The 16,022-nt window shown below is 47.2% G+C and overlaps 1 protein-coding gene across 1 annotated transcript in view; it reads right to left on the reverse strand.

Moving 5' to 3' along the window:
* The window catches only part of LOC134067967 (MAM domain-containing glycosylphosphatidylinositol anchor protein 1), a 238,164-nt gene that overhangs the window by 115,911 nt on the left and 106,231 nt on the right, over nucleotides 1–16,022 (reverse strand). The window contains exons 6-8 of the mRNA XM_062523460.1: nucleotides 7,650–7,919; nucleotides 4,714–5,043; nucleotides 1–281 (exon numbers count right to left, since the gene is read on the reverse strand). The exon at nucleotides 1–281 is cut by the window's left edge and continues 16 nt beyond it. Coding sequence (XP_062379444.1) covers nucleotides 1–281; nucleotides 4,714–5,043; nucleotides 7,650–7,919 — 881 coding nt within the window. The remainder of the gene's footprint in view (nucleotides 282–4,713; nucleotides 5,044–7,649; nucleotides 7,920–16,022) is intronic.

Genomic DNA, 16,022 nt, shown 5'->3' on the forward strand with positions numbered 1-16,022 from the left:
GACCTGGGTGTCCCGCCGTTTGATGTTGAGCCCGTTGTAGGGGGCCGTCTGGCAGCGGTAGGGGCCAATGAGATCGCGGGAGACGTTGGTGAGACGCAGCCGGCCGTCCCGGGTCTCCACCACCAGCTCGCCGTTGGGCATGGTCAGGTCCTTGCCCACGCGCGACCACAGGACGGGGGGGCGCGGCTTGCCGTCCACCAGGCAGACCAGCTCGGCCATGCCGCCCTCCTTCGCACTGACCGTCCCTCCGCCGGGCGGCACCGTCAGAATGGGGGGAGTCACTGTGTGGGGAAAAAGAGAAAGAGTGAGAAGATAGAACAGATAGAAAGATAAAAAGATAAAAAGATAGATAGATAGATAGATAGATACTGTAGATAGATGTATACATCCCAAGGGACATTTGGGAAATAAGGAGAAAGAAAGAAAGAAAGATAAAAAGATAGATAGATAGATAGATAGATACTGTAGATAGATGTATACATCCCAAGGGACATTTGGGAAATAAGGAGAAAGAAAGAAAGAAAGATAAAAAGATAGATAGATAGATAGATAGATACTGTAGATGATGTATACATCCCAAGGGACATTTGGGAAATAAGGAGAAAGAAAGAAAGAAAGATAAAAAGATAGATAGATAGATAGATAGATAGATAGATAGATACTGTAGATAGATGTATACATCCCAAGGGACATTTGGGAAATAAGGAGAAAGAAAGAAAGAAAGAAAGAAAGAAAGAAAAAAAAGAAAGACAGAAAGAAAGAAAGAAAGAAAGAAAGAAAAGAAAGACAGAAAGAAAGAAAGAAAGAAGGAAAAAAAAGAATCAGAAATTGAAAATGAAAATGAAGAAGAGCAAGAACGCGGCCAGGAAAAGATGAAAATGAGAGAATGACAAGAGAGGGGGAATGGCAACAAACACATGTGATTTATACTGCGTATCAGTCCTGCCATTTCTATGATTTGGTACCGTGAGCCCTAAGTCACCCCGGCCCCCTGTGCCATTCTAATAGCACACGGCGGTCTGGTGCTAATGATTCAGTGGGTGCCTTGACAGAGGTGACGGAGGGCGCGGTTGGTGCTGGGCCCCGGTTGAGAGGAGGCAGGCAAGGGGTGGAGACAGAGGAGTGCATTGTAATTGAGAAGGTCGCGCGAGGGCACCGTGTGAGGAAACCAAATGGGGAAACAGTGTAGGGTTGTGTTGTGGTGGGTATAAAGAGCAGGGAGGCCAGTCTGCAGTGGGGGGAGGGGAGGGATGGAGAGTGACTAGCATATTGCTATTAGCACCCGTGGTTTTTTATGGCGCTCTTAAATGTTTAGTAGGTGTCAGCGGATACATCTAAATGCTCCTCCGCGACGAGCAGGAGGAGGAGGAGAATAAATAAATAAATAAATAAATAAATAACTACGTTTAAAAAAGAAACCGTCTCCCCTGCTCGACTGACTGCCCTCGGTGTCAAGGTTAAAGAAACGTTCCGCCAACATCAATATCCTCAAGACAGGTGCTCCGGCGTGCATCAATGAGAGACGCGCGGCCAGAGGCGGGGACGGCGTGCCAGCGGGGCTGCCAGCGAGGTGGCGTGAGAGCCACGGAGGCAAGGCGGCACAGAGAGAGAGAGAGGAGAGGACGGCAGCGGGGAGAGGACGAGGGGCGCTGCTCTGCCACCCAAATAGAGTGTAGAGACTTACTGCCAAGACCGAAAAAAAAACAGCGAAGGAGACGACGCCAACGAAAACATAAACAAATAAACGAATAAATAAATTAAATAAACTTAAAGGCCAACAGTGAGACCGCTAATGGAGATGACTATGAGGGGAGTCATAAAAAAACACCACCAACGCGACAGCCAGCGTTCACCTTGAAAAAGGATTAAACACCCTTTCTGGTGGACTCTCACAGTCGCCATGTTTATCTGTTATTATCTAAGGGAGGATTGTTTGTTTCTATAGCGCACAAGTTTCCAGCGAGATTAAATAAAATGGTTAAAAGATTGAGGAAGTTTTACAGAATGCCTTTTGAAATGAAATGTCTTTGATAGCTGCTCTCTGGCAATGAACCTGTAAACGTGGCAGAAAGAAGACTATTATAAACCTCAAGGACTCAGACAGGCGGACAGGATGCCAAATCCCAACATTCTAAACCCCCTTTTTCACATTCATTTCTCATTCACCTTTCAGCATTCAGAAATTCCAACTCCAAACAAGAACTGTCAATACCACTGAACTCTTTTAATGAACTTTCCTTCCGTAGCTTTCATTAAAACTCGGAATAGACCTCCAAGTATCTTGAAATTAACCTTGTAAATCTGACCAATGGATATTGCCAATGTAGGCCTACTAACACAGCTCTGTGGCCTTTCTGCTCTGCAGCCCAAGCACAGCCCATCTTGCCCAGCAGCCTTTGACACTTTCACTACCAGAAGCCCCTTTTTCCAGAGAGATATCTGGACAGAATCCTGGTGACCATCCTCCAGCATGCACACACACACACACAGACACACACACAGACACACACACACACACACACACACACACACACACACACACACACACACACACGCACACCCTTGTCTCACACACACACACACACACCCTCGACTCACACACCCCTCGCTTAGATGTGGTCGTCCATCTGAGAGAGTGGTGGCTGCGGAGGCGAGCCCCCATGTGTTGTTTTATTCATCATATGGTGACTGGCTCCTGACTGCCATTGGCTGCCGTGCTCTTTAATGAGGCCAATAAGACGGAGCCTGCATTCATATTTCATGGAATATTCCATTCAGCTTTTTCAACAGTTGTCTTTGCTGGCCAAGTGTGCAAAGAACATTATCATACGTCATAGTCTGCATAAGATGGGAGTCCTGGAATGACTCTGCCGCCACTGTATGTATTGAGACACATCCTGTCTCTCCATTAAAACTTTAGGCATTTCTGGACATGGCTCGCAGTAACATGTTCTGAAGCATTATCTATAATGTAATGACTTTGGTTTACTGCCACCACCATTGGACTGCCGTGGAATATAACTGCTGCACTTTATCCCAGTCATAAAGTCTATGATTATCCAATCAGTCCAAATCAGACATTGACGAGGTGCATTACACAGAAAACGCTGTTAACCATTCACGTGTTGCCTGAAACTGAAAACGGACACAAATGGCAAATGATTCAATGTCTCCCAATTGATATAGAGCTGTTCTGTATCTGTTCTGTCTGACAGATGGTGTGATTGTGATGCAAGTTTTGAAAGTCAAGCTTCATTGGTGAGCTTGCCTAGTGCATGAGAAGCACATCACTCCTGTTAGCTGAGCTTCACAGAAATAATACTGACCATTAGACTGAGGTGTGAGCTGCACAATTAAATGCAGCCTTTGTGATTAGCTTATTGCATTAGTTAAAATTCTGTTTTTCTGTTCTTGTCATTATACAAAGATATTAATTGTCTAGTCATAATCGGATGGGCTGCCAACATATAGTGTTCAGTCTGTCTATGAGGACAGAGGTCACAGCAGTAGTTTACTCCCATTCAATATTGCCAAAAGTACTCCCCACACTGTCAAATGTGCATTCACTTTTCAATACGACCGACAATGTACAAAGCTGCATCAACAGAGTAACACAAAGATCTCTTAAATGACTGTGACATACAACATTAAACAGTCCTGTGCGGCTTGTGAGCCAAAGCTAATCTGAGCAGTTTAGCCAGCGGCTGGCCACTGTCCACCCCTGTGCTCGTCCACCTCTGCCTTACTCTCCGTCTAATCAAGTGTGAATTCCTAATAGACCCCGGCGAGGCAGATGGACTCCCTGAGGGGGAAGACAGAGCCTCCGTCAGCACAGTCTCTCCTCAGGAGGCCCGGCTCTCTGGCTCCGTCTAATGCCGACAATATTCTCCCGGCTTTCAAAAAGGGGGACGCAAAAACACTGAGATGTGAACTGACTGCGTTATTGTCACGGAAATACTGAGATGTGAACCGAGGGTCTTATTGTCCCCCCCCAAAAAAAAATACTGAGATGTGAATTGAGTGTGTTTGGATAGTCAGGAGAGGTCTCTAGGGTAGATGAGGACAGGAAGACTATTCTTCAGTGGGAACGCCGAGTGAATGGTAAAGATGTGCATTTAAGAGGGATGCCTGGCAGAAATAGGTTCCCAAACACCCACAGCCCTTGTGAGGTGTAGTGGAGGAGGTCAGATTATTAAAAAAAAAAGAAAGGGAGAGAGATATCCGAGGAAAGAGATAGACAGAGACTGCCAAATGAAATGAGGGATTGCCCAGAAGGTTATACGAGAGAGAGAGAGAGAGAGAGAGAGAGAGAGAGAGGGAGAGGAAGAGCTTGTAAAAGAATACTGTCGGCCTATGATAAATAACTCAGCATTAAAAGTGAATGGGAGCAAAAGAAGCCCCAAAAGGGGTGTGAGGGAAAACAGGTAAGTCTGAAAATTCCTCAGAGAGAGAAAAAGTAGAGGAGAGAGTAGAGAGTGGCAGAGCAGCAGGAGGTGATGGTAGAGGAAGAGGAAGAGGAACAGTAGACGAAGAGGAAGAAGAAGGGGAAAAAAGAGGGAAAAGAGCAATGAATTTGAGGAAGAGGAAAAGAGGGAAATAAAAGAGGAGAAGTGGAACTAGAAAAAGATAAGAAGATAGAGGAAGAGGAGGCAGCATCAGAAGAGGAAGAGACCGCCCAGCCCAGCCCCGCCCATTCTGGCCCCGCCCCCTCACCGCTGCTCTGGGTGATGTTGATGTCCACGCGCAGCTCCTGCACGGTGCTCCCGGGGAAGCCGGCCACGCAGCTGTAGGTGGCCTGGTCGCGGAACTTCATGTCCACGATCTCCAGGCTGCTGGTGCCCGGGGGCATGTCGGGGTCGCTGCGCAGCACGATCAGGCTGTCGGTGGGGACGACGGGCACGGCGTTCTTGTACCACGTGTAGTTGACCTTGTCCTGGGGCTGGGCGTCCACGTGGCAGGACAGCTTGAGGTCCCGGCCCATCTCGATGCTCTCGCTGTCCTTGTTGGAGTCTGGCGTGATCTGGAAGGTGAGGTTCTTCATCGCTGGACAGAGGGGGACAACAGGGCACGAGGTAAACAATAAACAATGGGAGTGAATGGTCCAAAAAAAAACGTACAAACAGTACAAAACAAACTTACTATACGCACACACGAGAGATGGGAGAAGACCAGAAGTGGTAAAGTTACGTTCAGTACTGCAGTGAGGCCAATACCAATTGGGAAATAAAGTTTCTTGTCTGCCAGTAATTATTTCAAACTGTGTGGACCAAACTAGAGCAATTTATCAACAAAACTGCCCTTAAAATATGATCAATACAAATGTATTAAAAAAAGCTGCCAGGAGGAATTAATGGTGGCTATAGAAAGAATAGCAGCGAAACGCAGACAGAACATAAATTGAGTGTTGATAGTGTTAATGTCAAAGCTGTGTCAAAAAGAAAAAGATTGAAATGGCTACGTCAGCAGCTCTGTGTCATGGTGTCTGGTTAGGTCAGCATTTGGCCCGCTTTTGTCCACGTTACTTATTCATGATCCTCTTACCTGCTCAACTGTTGACTTATACATGAGAGCACATGCTAAGAATAGCAAATTAGCGGCACGATAACCGACTACGGCTGTGGGCCTCATTACACGTGCCCACAAGAATGTATAATTACATGCTTTAAGAAATGCATTTGATTAACAGGAGAAATGTATTTAATTCATAGGTGCGGGTGACCATTTGACTCCTTATATTAACACAGGGTGAGGGCCATTTGTTAGAATTTTAATGGCCTACTTTTAGAGTGCTGAGCCGGAGTATGTCTAAGCGTAAAGTGTTTCCCAACATCCTTCAAGACTTCTGCTGATTCATCCCTCATTTGGAATATCTGGCCTGATTTGGCCCCGCTGGCAGAGATAAAGTTTATCATGTGGGCAGGGAGGAGATACAGTACCAGGGGGACCCGAGAGCCACTAGTGGAGCGGAGATTGCCTATCGCTGCCTGCCTGTCAGGACGAGGCTTTCGGAAGCCCTTCCGTCGTCTCTCTAAAAAGCAAGTTTAACAGAGCAGTGTGGAGTCAGACGACGTGAGGCTCTCACCTGTAGCTTTTCTTGAGCAGTACTTCTACCAAGGCATATTTGTACTACGTTCAGCGATCTTCCTGATATCTTCTATGCAAAGGTTACAGAGGAGTATTAAGCTCATCACGCACCCCTTATAAAGAAGCTCGACTTCAATGAAGGGATTTAAAAAATGGAGTTCACGTAAAAGCCTGCTACGTCGCTGCATCGTGGCAGCGCAGATCTATTTCAAGGTGTAATAAGACGCCCAGGACAGATTCATCCCCATCACAGGCACACAAAAGGGACGTTTCCGGGCCTTTCGCTCGCGCACCTGGCCGCACAACAGATGCGGTTGGACCCGAGCTCCGGAGCGCGCCCGCATTCAGACGACAGAGAGAGAAATGGAACCGTTTAACGGGCGCGTCAGTCCCGTCCCATAATGAACCCTCCACTGAGAGGAGAGGAGAGGGGGGGTGGGGAGGGGAGCTCAGTCGCCATATGGCTGGTGGGGTGTGTTCAAACGGATGGCGCCCGTATGCTTCTACCTGCGACCGCTGATTGGAGCTGGTCGGTGGCGCTGGTGGTGGCGGTGGTGGGGGTGGGGGTGGTGTTGATGACAACAACGGTAGCAGACGCCACCTGTGCTTCGATGACATGCCGTGCCCCATTAACAAAGACAGAAAAAGAGTGAGAGAGAGAGAGAGAAAGAGAAAGAGAAAGAGAAAGAGAAAGAGAGCAAAAAACACCTCGGCTGTCCACAAACACGCCCGTGCCGATGGAGTGTCTGCCTGTTCTCTCCATCGCTAATTACTCTCCGTTCCCAGCAAATTAATTGGAGTAAATAAAGATGATTAAAGGCTCTAAAAATAGCCGGCACGGCCCGCCGCCAATGATGATGGCTTCCTACGATCGCAGGAAATTACAGAAACGCACTTAACCTCTGTGCTTGACACGATTAGACAGAGGCGTTGGAGATAATCAGAGATCAACTGCTCTCTGCATACATATGCTGCATCGCGGCCCACCCACAACACTGAATACTTCTGATAACTGACAGCCCACTGTTCTCAGCTGCTCTCATTACAAAACAGCTGAATTCAAGGCTCAAGCGTGTTCTTGAAGGGACACTCCGACTTTACAATGACCTCGAATTATAATATTTTTTTGGATCAATGCATATTCCGTTCTTACTCAACACTGCAATGATTGATGTCGCTTTGGCCCCAAACGAACATTTACACTCTTGTTATCATCCACAAATATACCCTCGGTTGCTCTTAAACCTCTTGTTCTTAAACCAGAATTTCCATTTTATACAGAAGTTATTGACATAGTGTAAGTGCCGTCATGTGTAATATTTCATTGGAATTTTGCTCTGCCAATGAAATCTTCTAATTAAGTTCTAATTAAATTCTTCTTAATTAGGATTGAAATGACAAGTGTATGGTTCAAGTAACAGTAGGTGCAATACTTACATACACACAGAGAGGGAGGGAGAGAGAGAGAGAGAGAGAGAGAGAGAGAGAGAGAGAGAGAGAGAGAGAGAGGATGCACTAACTGGAGTGCAGGAGCACATAGAAGTCTCCAGAGCTTCTACTCTTACTTCTGACGATGAGGTTGACGTTCTTCTTGGCCGGGTTGCCCACGTTGTTGACCGCGGTGCAGTTGTAGAAGCCCGAGTCCGAGGGCCTGACGGAGCGGAGGGTGAGGGACCCGCCGCGCACCTGCGCCCCCCTGGGCAGCGGCGCGGGGTACCTGGACCACGTCACCACGGGCGTGGGGAACCCCGCCGTCACCTCGCAGGACATGGTCACGTCTCGGCCCGGGTCCACCACCAGCGTCTCGTTTCCAGACAGACGCAGAGCCGGAGGAGCTGAGACACAGAGGAGGACACATCACAGATCACAACGAGAAAAGCACTCAGAGAGCACAAACCTCCGCCATGCGAAAACATAACTGCCTCCTGGATCTAGGCGGTGATATGGATCACTCCCAAAATAGTTTTTCATAGTTTCTTCCTTGGGTCATTTCAGACCTTCCCTGAAAATGTCTTCGAAATCCATGCATAACTTTTTGAGTTATCTTACGAAAAAACGAACTAACTAACAAACAAACAGACAGACAGACAGACAGACAGACAGAGAGAGCACCATAGCAGGCAGGCTGATTCATCACAGACTAAATAGTGCAGAAGATTTAAAGAATCGATGACTCTTACAGGAGCCTGAACATCCTTTGAGCGCTGTTAAACTCTTTTCAGAACTCTGGAAAACCAAGGTCGATACTGATACAAATACGATTTAGGGTAATCACAAGCAGGTTTGGGGACACATTTCATGCTCTAAAATACAACTGAGGCAACTGAAATGTTTAATAAGACACACATTAGTGCTAAACTAATGATTATGTATTCTGAGTTACAGCCCTTGGGCCAAAGAACAAGCGATTGGGCAGTCATTTTTTAATTGAACCATCAACCTTTGATAGACTAACAGACAATGACAGAACACAAGTGCTTTAGATAAGAGGCATTTAAGCACTTATGAAAAAATAAAATAAAATTAGCATGGCTCGCTCTCAGATTAAATAATCATATCCGAGTACACACACACACACACACACAAGTTTTCTATTATTAGCTGAAGTACAAAGGAGATGAAAGGGCTGTGGCCTTGTAGACTCTAAGAAGAATTGGATAATCAAACCCATTCTCCACAAAACAATAGAAACAAAGCCTGGAGCGGTGTAGTGCTGTTGAGGGGAGTACTTAGGATATCCATGTCAAATGGACTATCTGCTAATCCGAGCATCTACAGGCAAAATCCTGCATAATTTTAGAAGACCACCGAGTAATAACAACTCAGCATTGAGTTTGTGTCTCCAAAAGCATTATTTTAAATTTAGTTCAGACACGTCCGTAGAAAGGATTAAAGCAACAGTGCATGATTTGGTGTGGCGCACAGACAAGAAGTGTTTTTATCTGTGTCTGAGTTTTAAAACCATGCTCTCCCGGAAAAGAGCAGAATTCCCTGATATTCAAGGGAAGGGTGGAGGTGGAGGTGGTGTTTCAGGAGCGAGTCGGACAGAGATCGATAGGAGCCCGTCGACCTGAACGCATCATGTACAGAGGGCAAGAGAGAGAGAGAGGAGAACAAAGGACTGTGGGGAAGGGACACGGAGAAAGAGGAGATGAGGCTGGGCCTGGAGTGGAAAAAGAGCACTTCCAAAAGGACATTAATCATCTGTGGAGCCGGTGAACCGCTGAACACACACACGCACGGACACGCGCACATACACACACACACGCACGTACACACACACACACACACACACACACACACACACACACACACACACACACACACACACACACACACACACACACAGGCATACACACACAAAGGTCTACATGTCCTAAGGGGTTATAAGAGAGACAGAACACACACATGTACTGTACCACAAAACAGATTCACACACACACACACACACACACACACTTGTGTCCCAAGAAGACTGGTACTGACACGGACACACAAAGACAGATCCACATGTGAAACAATGTCACACATGGACAAATTCCCAAAGTGGAACAGTCACGAGAGATAGGCCACAACAGCCTTCTCAACTATAGAAACTTCAGTATCAAAAGCACATTTCTAACTGAACCTACGCAAATCTGTATCTCAAAGAAGAACTACCAAACCGCTTCCCAAGAGAGCCCACAAGAGTCTTAAGGCTGTGTGTGAGAGAGGACACCACTTGGTGGGCAAACAACGGCACTTGAAGGCATTCCTGCCTTTTTAAGGCACTGGCAACAAATCACAAAATCGAAAGGGTCAGAGAGTAAGGCAATTAAAACTCATACCTCACATGATTTCTGCACCATCAACATCTTTTTAAAAAATATATCTGCTGAAAAAATATGGCCGGGCAGCACTTAGAACACTGACTAATTTTCCAAAACGAGCTCATTAGGAGGGCGTGTGATGAAGTACTGCGCACGGGTAAAAAGAATTACAGCCAAGCACTTTCAGAGACTTACCTACTCCTACGCCTATGTTTGTAAAAATCAAATACATTTACTATTTCCCCTCACAGATTATTAGGGGGCAATTGCCAAACGTGTCTATAATGTATCTCTGATCACTGATTGTATTGACGCTTATGGTGGCTTTAACTTGTACGCTAATGTCGTGCAACTGCAGCTCCCGTCTATGGATCTATATGTGTATTGACATGTTAGGCTACATGAAATTCATTATGGATGAACTCCAGGAGTCTGAGCGCCAAGGTCTCTGCTTAAAGCTGATTGGCGCACAGTCAGACGGTTTTCTCACATATGCTTTATCAGTCTCAAGGACCGGCCATGCCTTATCGACCTGTTGTCCGACTTCACACATTAAATTGCATTCGGCTAAAAATCCTCATGTAACCTTCACTGTAGAGCTGGTCAGACCTCGACATAAGCCATTATCTCACTGGCCTCAATGTGTGAGTGTGCGTGCGTATGTGTGTGTGTGTGTGTGTGTGTGTGTGTGTGTGTGTTTGCGTGTGTGAGTGAGTGAGAGAGAGAGAGAGAGAGAGAATATTGTTGTCCTTTGTCCTTTGCCACCTAGCTTCACCCAAATCCACAATTATACTTTAACAGGTCCCAACATACCGGGACATAAAACCTGGCCCTTTGGTGACAACAGTTTAGCTCTGGGTCACAAACTTTTAAAAGCAATAATAATGAAGACCACAGACGCATCACACACACACACACACACACACACACACACACACACACACACACACACACACACACACACACACACACACACACACACACACACACACACACACACACACACACACACACACACACACACACACACACACACACACACACACACACACACACACACACACACACACGCACACAGACACACACACCCACTGAGACAGACCCAAACAAATATCTGAGGGCACACACACAGCATAGTGCACCAATAAGCACAGAGATGTCCCTGACCATACACACACACACACACACACACACACACACACACACATATATTGTGTACGTTTGTATGTGTGTGTGTATGTATGTGTGTGTGTGTGCGTATAAGAGCTGCATCACGGGTATCTGAACTCTTTTATTTGCACACTCAATAAAGAAACAGGCTTGACGAGACCAGCAGAGAAGGAGATAGACCCAGAGAAGAGGAGGAGAAAGACAAAAAGACAGAGAAAGGGATAGAGGGAGAGAGAGAGCGAGAGAGAGAGAGAGAAATGAAGAAATAAAGAGAGAGAGGCCTAAAAGAAGCAGGGGAGGAGAGAGAGGAGACACAGGGGGACAGGGCTAGGATGGGGCGCTAAGAGTTATCGCTTCAATTTCCTGTGGTACCGGGCAGCAAAAGCAAGCGGGTCAGCTTGTGGTTGTCCAAGAGTAATGGGATTGATGTACACACACACACACACACACACATGGGCACACGCGCACACACACACTCACACACACACACACACACACACACACACACACACACACACACACACACACACACACACACACACTCTCTCACACACACACACACACACTTCACTTCTGTGTTTTACAGTGATTCCCGCTGCCTGTAACAAATGTTGCATGAGAGAGAGTGACAGAGAGAGAGAGAGAGAGAAAGTGAGAACAGAGAAAGGGGGAATGGACACGGAAGAGAAGAGGGGAGGGAGGGAGGGAGGCACAGGGCGAACACAAGGGGTTTATCTGGGATTTGGTACACTCCATAGGGCACTGGGAAGAGAGCGGCGGAGACAGAAACAGGCCTTATGGGAGACAACGGAGAAAGGGTATGAAACCAGCCGCGGAGGCGGCCGCAGCGGAGGAAGACAGGAGAGAGAGAATTACTTTCACACCTCCACTCAGGAGAGAGAAAGAGAGAGAGACAGAGAGAGACAGAGAGACAGAGAGAGAAGGAGAGAGCGAGAAAGAGAGAGAGAATAGAGAAGCAATTAGACGAGAAGCCGAGACAAAGCACAGGAGTACTATTAGAGGAGCTTGGATAACATCCCGTCACAGATCCGTGCATCCATGGCGACACGTGGGGAGGAGCCTTTAAACAAGAGAGCACATTAAACCGGCACTATTAAACCATCAAGGGGGGAAAAGAGAGAAGTACAACGCGAGGAGAAGTGAATAAAAACCTCCTCAGAGACAGTGGGAGAGCTAAGGGTGGGAATATGAAACAGGAGGACTACGGAGGCATTAGCGCACTCTCTTTTTTGTTACGGCCCAGATGGCAAGTAGACTAAAGCGCTGCTGTATTTTTGGTGGGAAGACTCGCATATTTATTTTAAACTAAGAGCATAATTGTGTTATATTGTCTCAGCACTGTGGACTTTTTTCTTTCTTTTTTTTAACTCCCCTGCAGGCCAATTTAAGACTTATTATAAAAGAACTCTCAGCGACTGTTACACTTTTTAAATACTGAGCGCTATTACAATAGATCCCATTACAATGCAGCGGAGGCAGCACTTAACAGCTGAGTCAGTTGCTGCTATTCTCACAGTCATAACTTGCTGATGGTGAGCCGCGAAGCACAGTTCGCTCTCACCACAGACATCCACACCGGCAAAAAAACTCATTTCGGGGGGACAGTACCACGACACCGACCGACCCCTTTGACGAATTGATAATGAGAGAGAGAGCGAGAGGTCAACTGTAATGCCCACTCATAGAGGAAGCTGATTAGCCGGTCCGGCTAAAACGGCACACGGAGAGACAAGTCAGGATGCTCTCCCTGTGACTCTCTCTCACTACATCTGTCGCGTGTCTTTCGGTCCCTCACACCTGCGCCATTTGTGGATTTGAGATTGTATGTCATTTGCAGCTGTCAGAGTGTGCCATTATCAATGTAGCACAGGTAGAACTGGAGCACCTGTCATCCTATCATTTAACTTAAAGACTACAAGACTAGAAGTTATGCACTATAACGCAACACATTGCATGTTTCCATTTCTCTTTGGAGTTCTTTTACATTGGGCGGTTCTCACACACTTCAATCAGAAACACTTTACAGCTCTGACAGCATGCGTAGAAAAGCTCTCCACCCCCCCCCCCCCCCCCATCCCTCCTTTCAGATTAATGAGGGAGTGACAGAGCCAATGGATGACATGTAATTAGCGCCGAGCGATGTAAGACACGACAACAACATCATTAGCCACGGCAATTCATCGCAGGTGATTTAACGGTGTCAATTAGCGGCGTTAAATAAATCGGCGCGCGCGGCCTGGCGTGTGTGTGTGTGTGGCGTGACGTGTGTGTGTGTGGCGTGGCGCGGCGCACAGATGGCTTGTCGCCGGATAGTTTTACAGGGCTGCCCTCCATCATAGTCAACAAGTGGCTGGGACGCTGATGGAGAGGCGGGGTAGCGGAGACTGGCAGCTTGAGATGTATGCGTCTCAGTGCCTGGCTCTATGTGTGTGTGTGTGTGTGTGTGTGTGTGTATGTGTGTGCATATGTGTGTGTGTGTATATGTATGTGTGTGTGTGTGTATGTGTGTGTGTGTATGTGTGTGTGTGTGTGTGTGTGTGTGTGTGTGTGTGTGTGTGTGTATGTGTGTGCATATGTGTGTGTGTGTATATGTATGTGTGTGTGTGTGTATGTGTGTGTGTGTATGTGTGTGTGTGTGTGTGTGTGTGTGTGTGTGTGTGTGTGTATGTGTGTGCATATGTGTGTGTGTGTGTGTGTGTATGTGTGTGTGTGTGTGTGTGTGTGTGTGTGTGTGTGTGTGTGTGTGTGTGTGTGTGTGTGTGCATGTATGTCGCGTTAACAGCGTTTCTTTCTGCGCTTTGCATAAGTGCACTGTTCTTGGGGATTTTTTTTTCTCTTTCCCCCTTCTGAGCTGAATTTGTAAGCAGTTAGGGTGGTAAATGTCCTTCCCCAAGGGGAATTGCTCTGTCTGTGTACACACAAACACAATCGTGGACACACACACACACACACACACACACACACACACTCAAGACACAGACACACACATGATAACACACACATATAGACATAGCTAGGAAGCGCACACACACACACACACACACACACACACACACACACACACACACACACACACACACACACACACACACACACACACACACACACAGAGACAACACACTCAAGACACAGACACACACATGATAACACACACATATAGACATAGCTAGGAAGCACACACACACACACACACACACACACACAGGCACAAATGTGCAAATGCACACAGTCGCCTCGCACACAGATGCAATTCATTCGTTCTCATTACACCTGATGGTGTATTAGCAGTCAAAATGCAGTGGGCTGAGTAGGAGGGATGGCAGCTGCTGGCCATGGCTAATAGCAAGGGGGGGGGGGGCTGTTGATCAATAGCAGATATGCTCCTCTCCTCTTCCTGCTCATTAGGCTGACCAGGACCTGCTGCCGGCCGGGGCTCTAAATCACGGCTGGATGGGGTGGTCACTGCTGCTGCTGCCCCACACTGCCCAGAGGACAAGGACAGGAGATCCATGGAGGAGGGGGCGAGGGAGGGGGGTCTGGGGGGGTGACATTGCTGGGGTGAGGGAGAGGGTTATGTGTTTAAGGTGGTTTGAATTGCCTAAGGAGAGTTGGTGTGACAATGAATGAATGAATGATTGAACGGGTGAATGACTGAGTGACCATGTGTGTAGCAATACTTTCTAGGCAGCTGCTACTCCATACTTCAAAGGGCTGGATATTGCGGTAGACATCCCATAAGGGGTTTGTGACAGGATGAAAGAGATATTCTGAGACAGGCAGACAAACATGAGCGCGCGCGCACACACACACACACACACACACACACACACACACACACACACACACACACACACACACACACACACACACACACACTCACAAATACACATATACACAAACACACTATATGCATGTATACACACACATACACACACACACACACACACACACACAAACAAATCAGAGTTGAGGAATAGGCCCGCATGGTTGTCAAACCAGGAGCTCTCAAGCAAGAACTTGAGGGTGATGACATGACGGTTGCTGGAGCGACACGGATGAGGCCTCCCGACATTCCTAACTAGCTGCGCACCATCGCCAGAGGGGGGAAAGAGACAGGCTCTGGCAATTAGGCCATGGCCAATTACAGCCAGCTAATAGGCTAGGCCCGAGCGCGGGACAGAGGGGAGATTAACACTGCTAAATGACGCATTTCAGAGTCCTTAAGCAGCCCATGATTAGCTCGGGCGCTAACGGACGCCATTAAGCCATCCCTGGAGAGGTACGGAGTCACAGTCACACATTGTCCTACGTGTCTACTGCGTATGTGTGTGTCTTGCTCTTTGTGTATATGTGTGTGTGTGTGTGTGTGTGTGTGTGTGTGTGTGTGTGTGTGTCTCGCTCTGTGTGTATATGGGTGTGTGTGTGTGTGTGTGTGTGTGTGTGTGTCTCTCTCGCTCTGTGTATACTGTATGTATGTGTGTGTGTATGTGTAAGTAAGTAAGGGTGTGAATTGTGTATGAGCGTGTGTATGGGTGTGTGTCCTCTGTGTGTGTGTGCGAGTTGGTGCAGATGCACACACACGTGTGTAGAATCGCTCTGTTTGGGTGTTAAGCCCATAATGATGGTGTTTGACATAAAGCATCCAGACATATGGCTCATGAATACAGCCCTTCACGCTCCTGAAAGTTTCACTTATCTTACAGCTATTGGTGCTGATAGGAGGGAAAAACCAGAATTTGAGGATAATTTCTCAACACTTTCACCAACCAGCCCCCAAAAAAGAAAAGAAAACGCCTATTTAGACAATAACACTCTCTCACTTAACGCCCCTAAATGGGAGCAGCCAGATGTGTGTGTGTATATGTGCGTGTTCACTGCAAACACGCGCAGACACCTCAAATAGGCTGGCGAGCATCCCGATCAGGGCTTTTGCGAGTC

This window comes from Sardina pilchardus, chromosome 20, assembly GCF_963854185.1.
Source record: "Sardina pilchardus chromosome 20, fSarPil1.1, whole genome shotgun sequence".
Lineage (NCBI taxonomy): Eukaryota > Metazoa > Chordata > Actinopteri > Clupeiformes > Clupeidae > Sardina > Sardina pilchardus.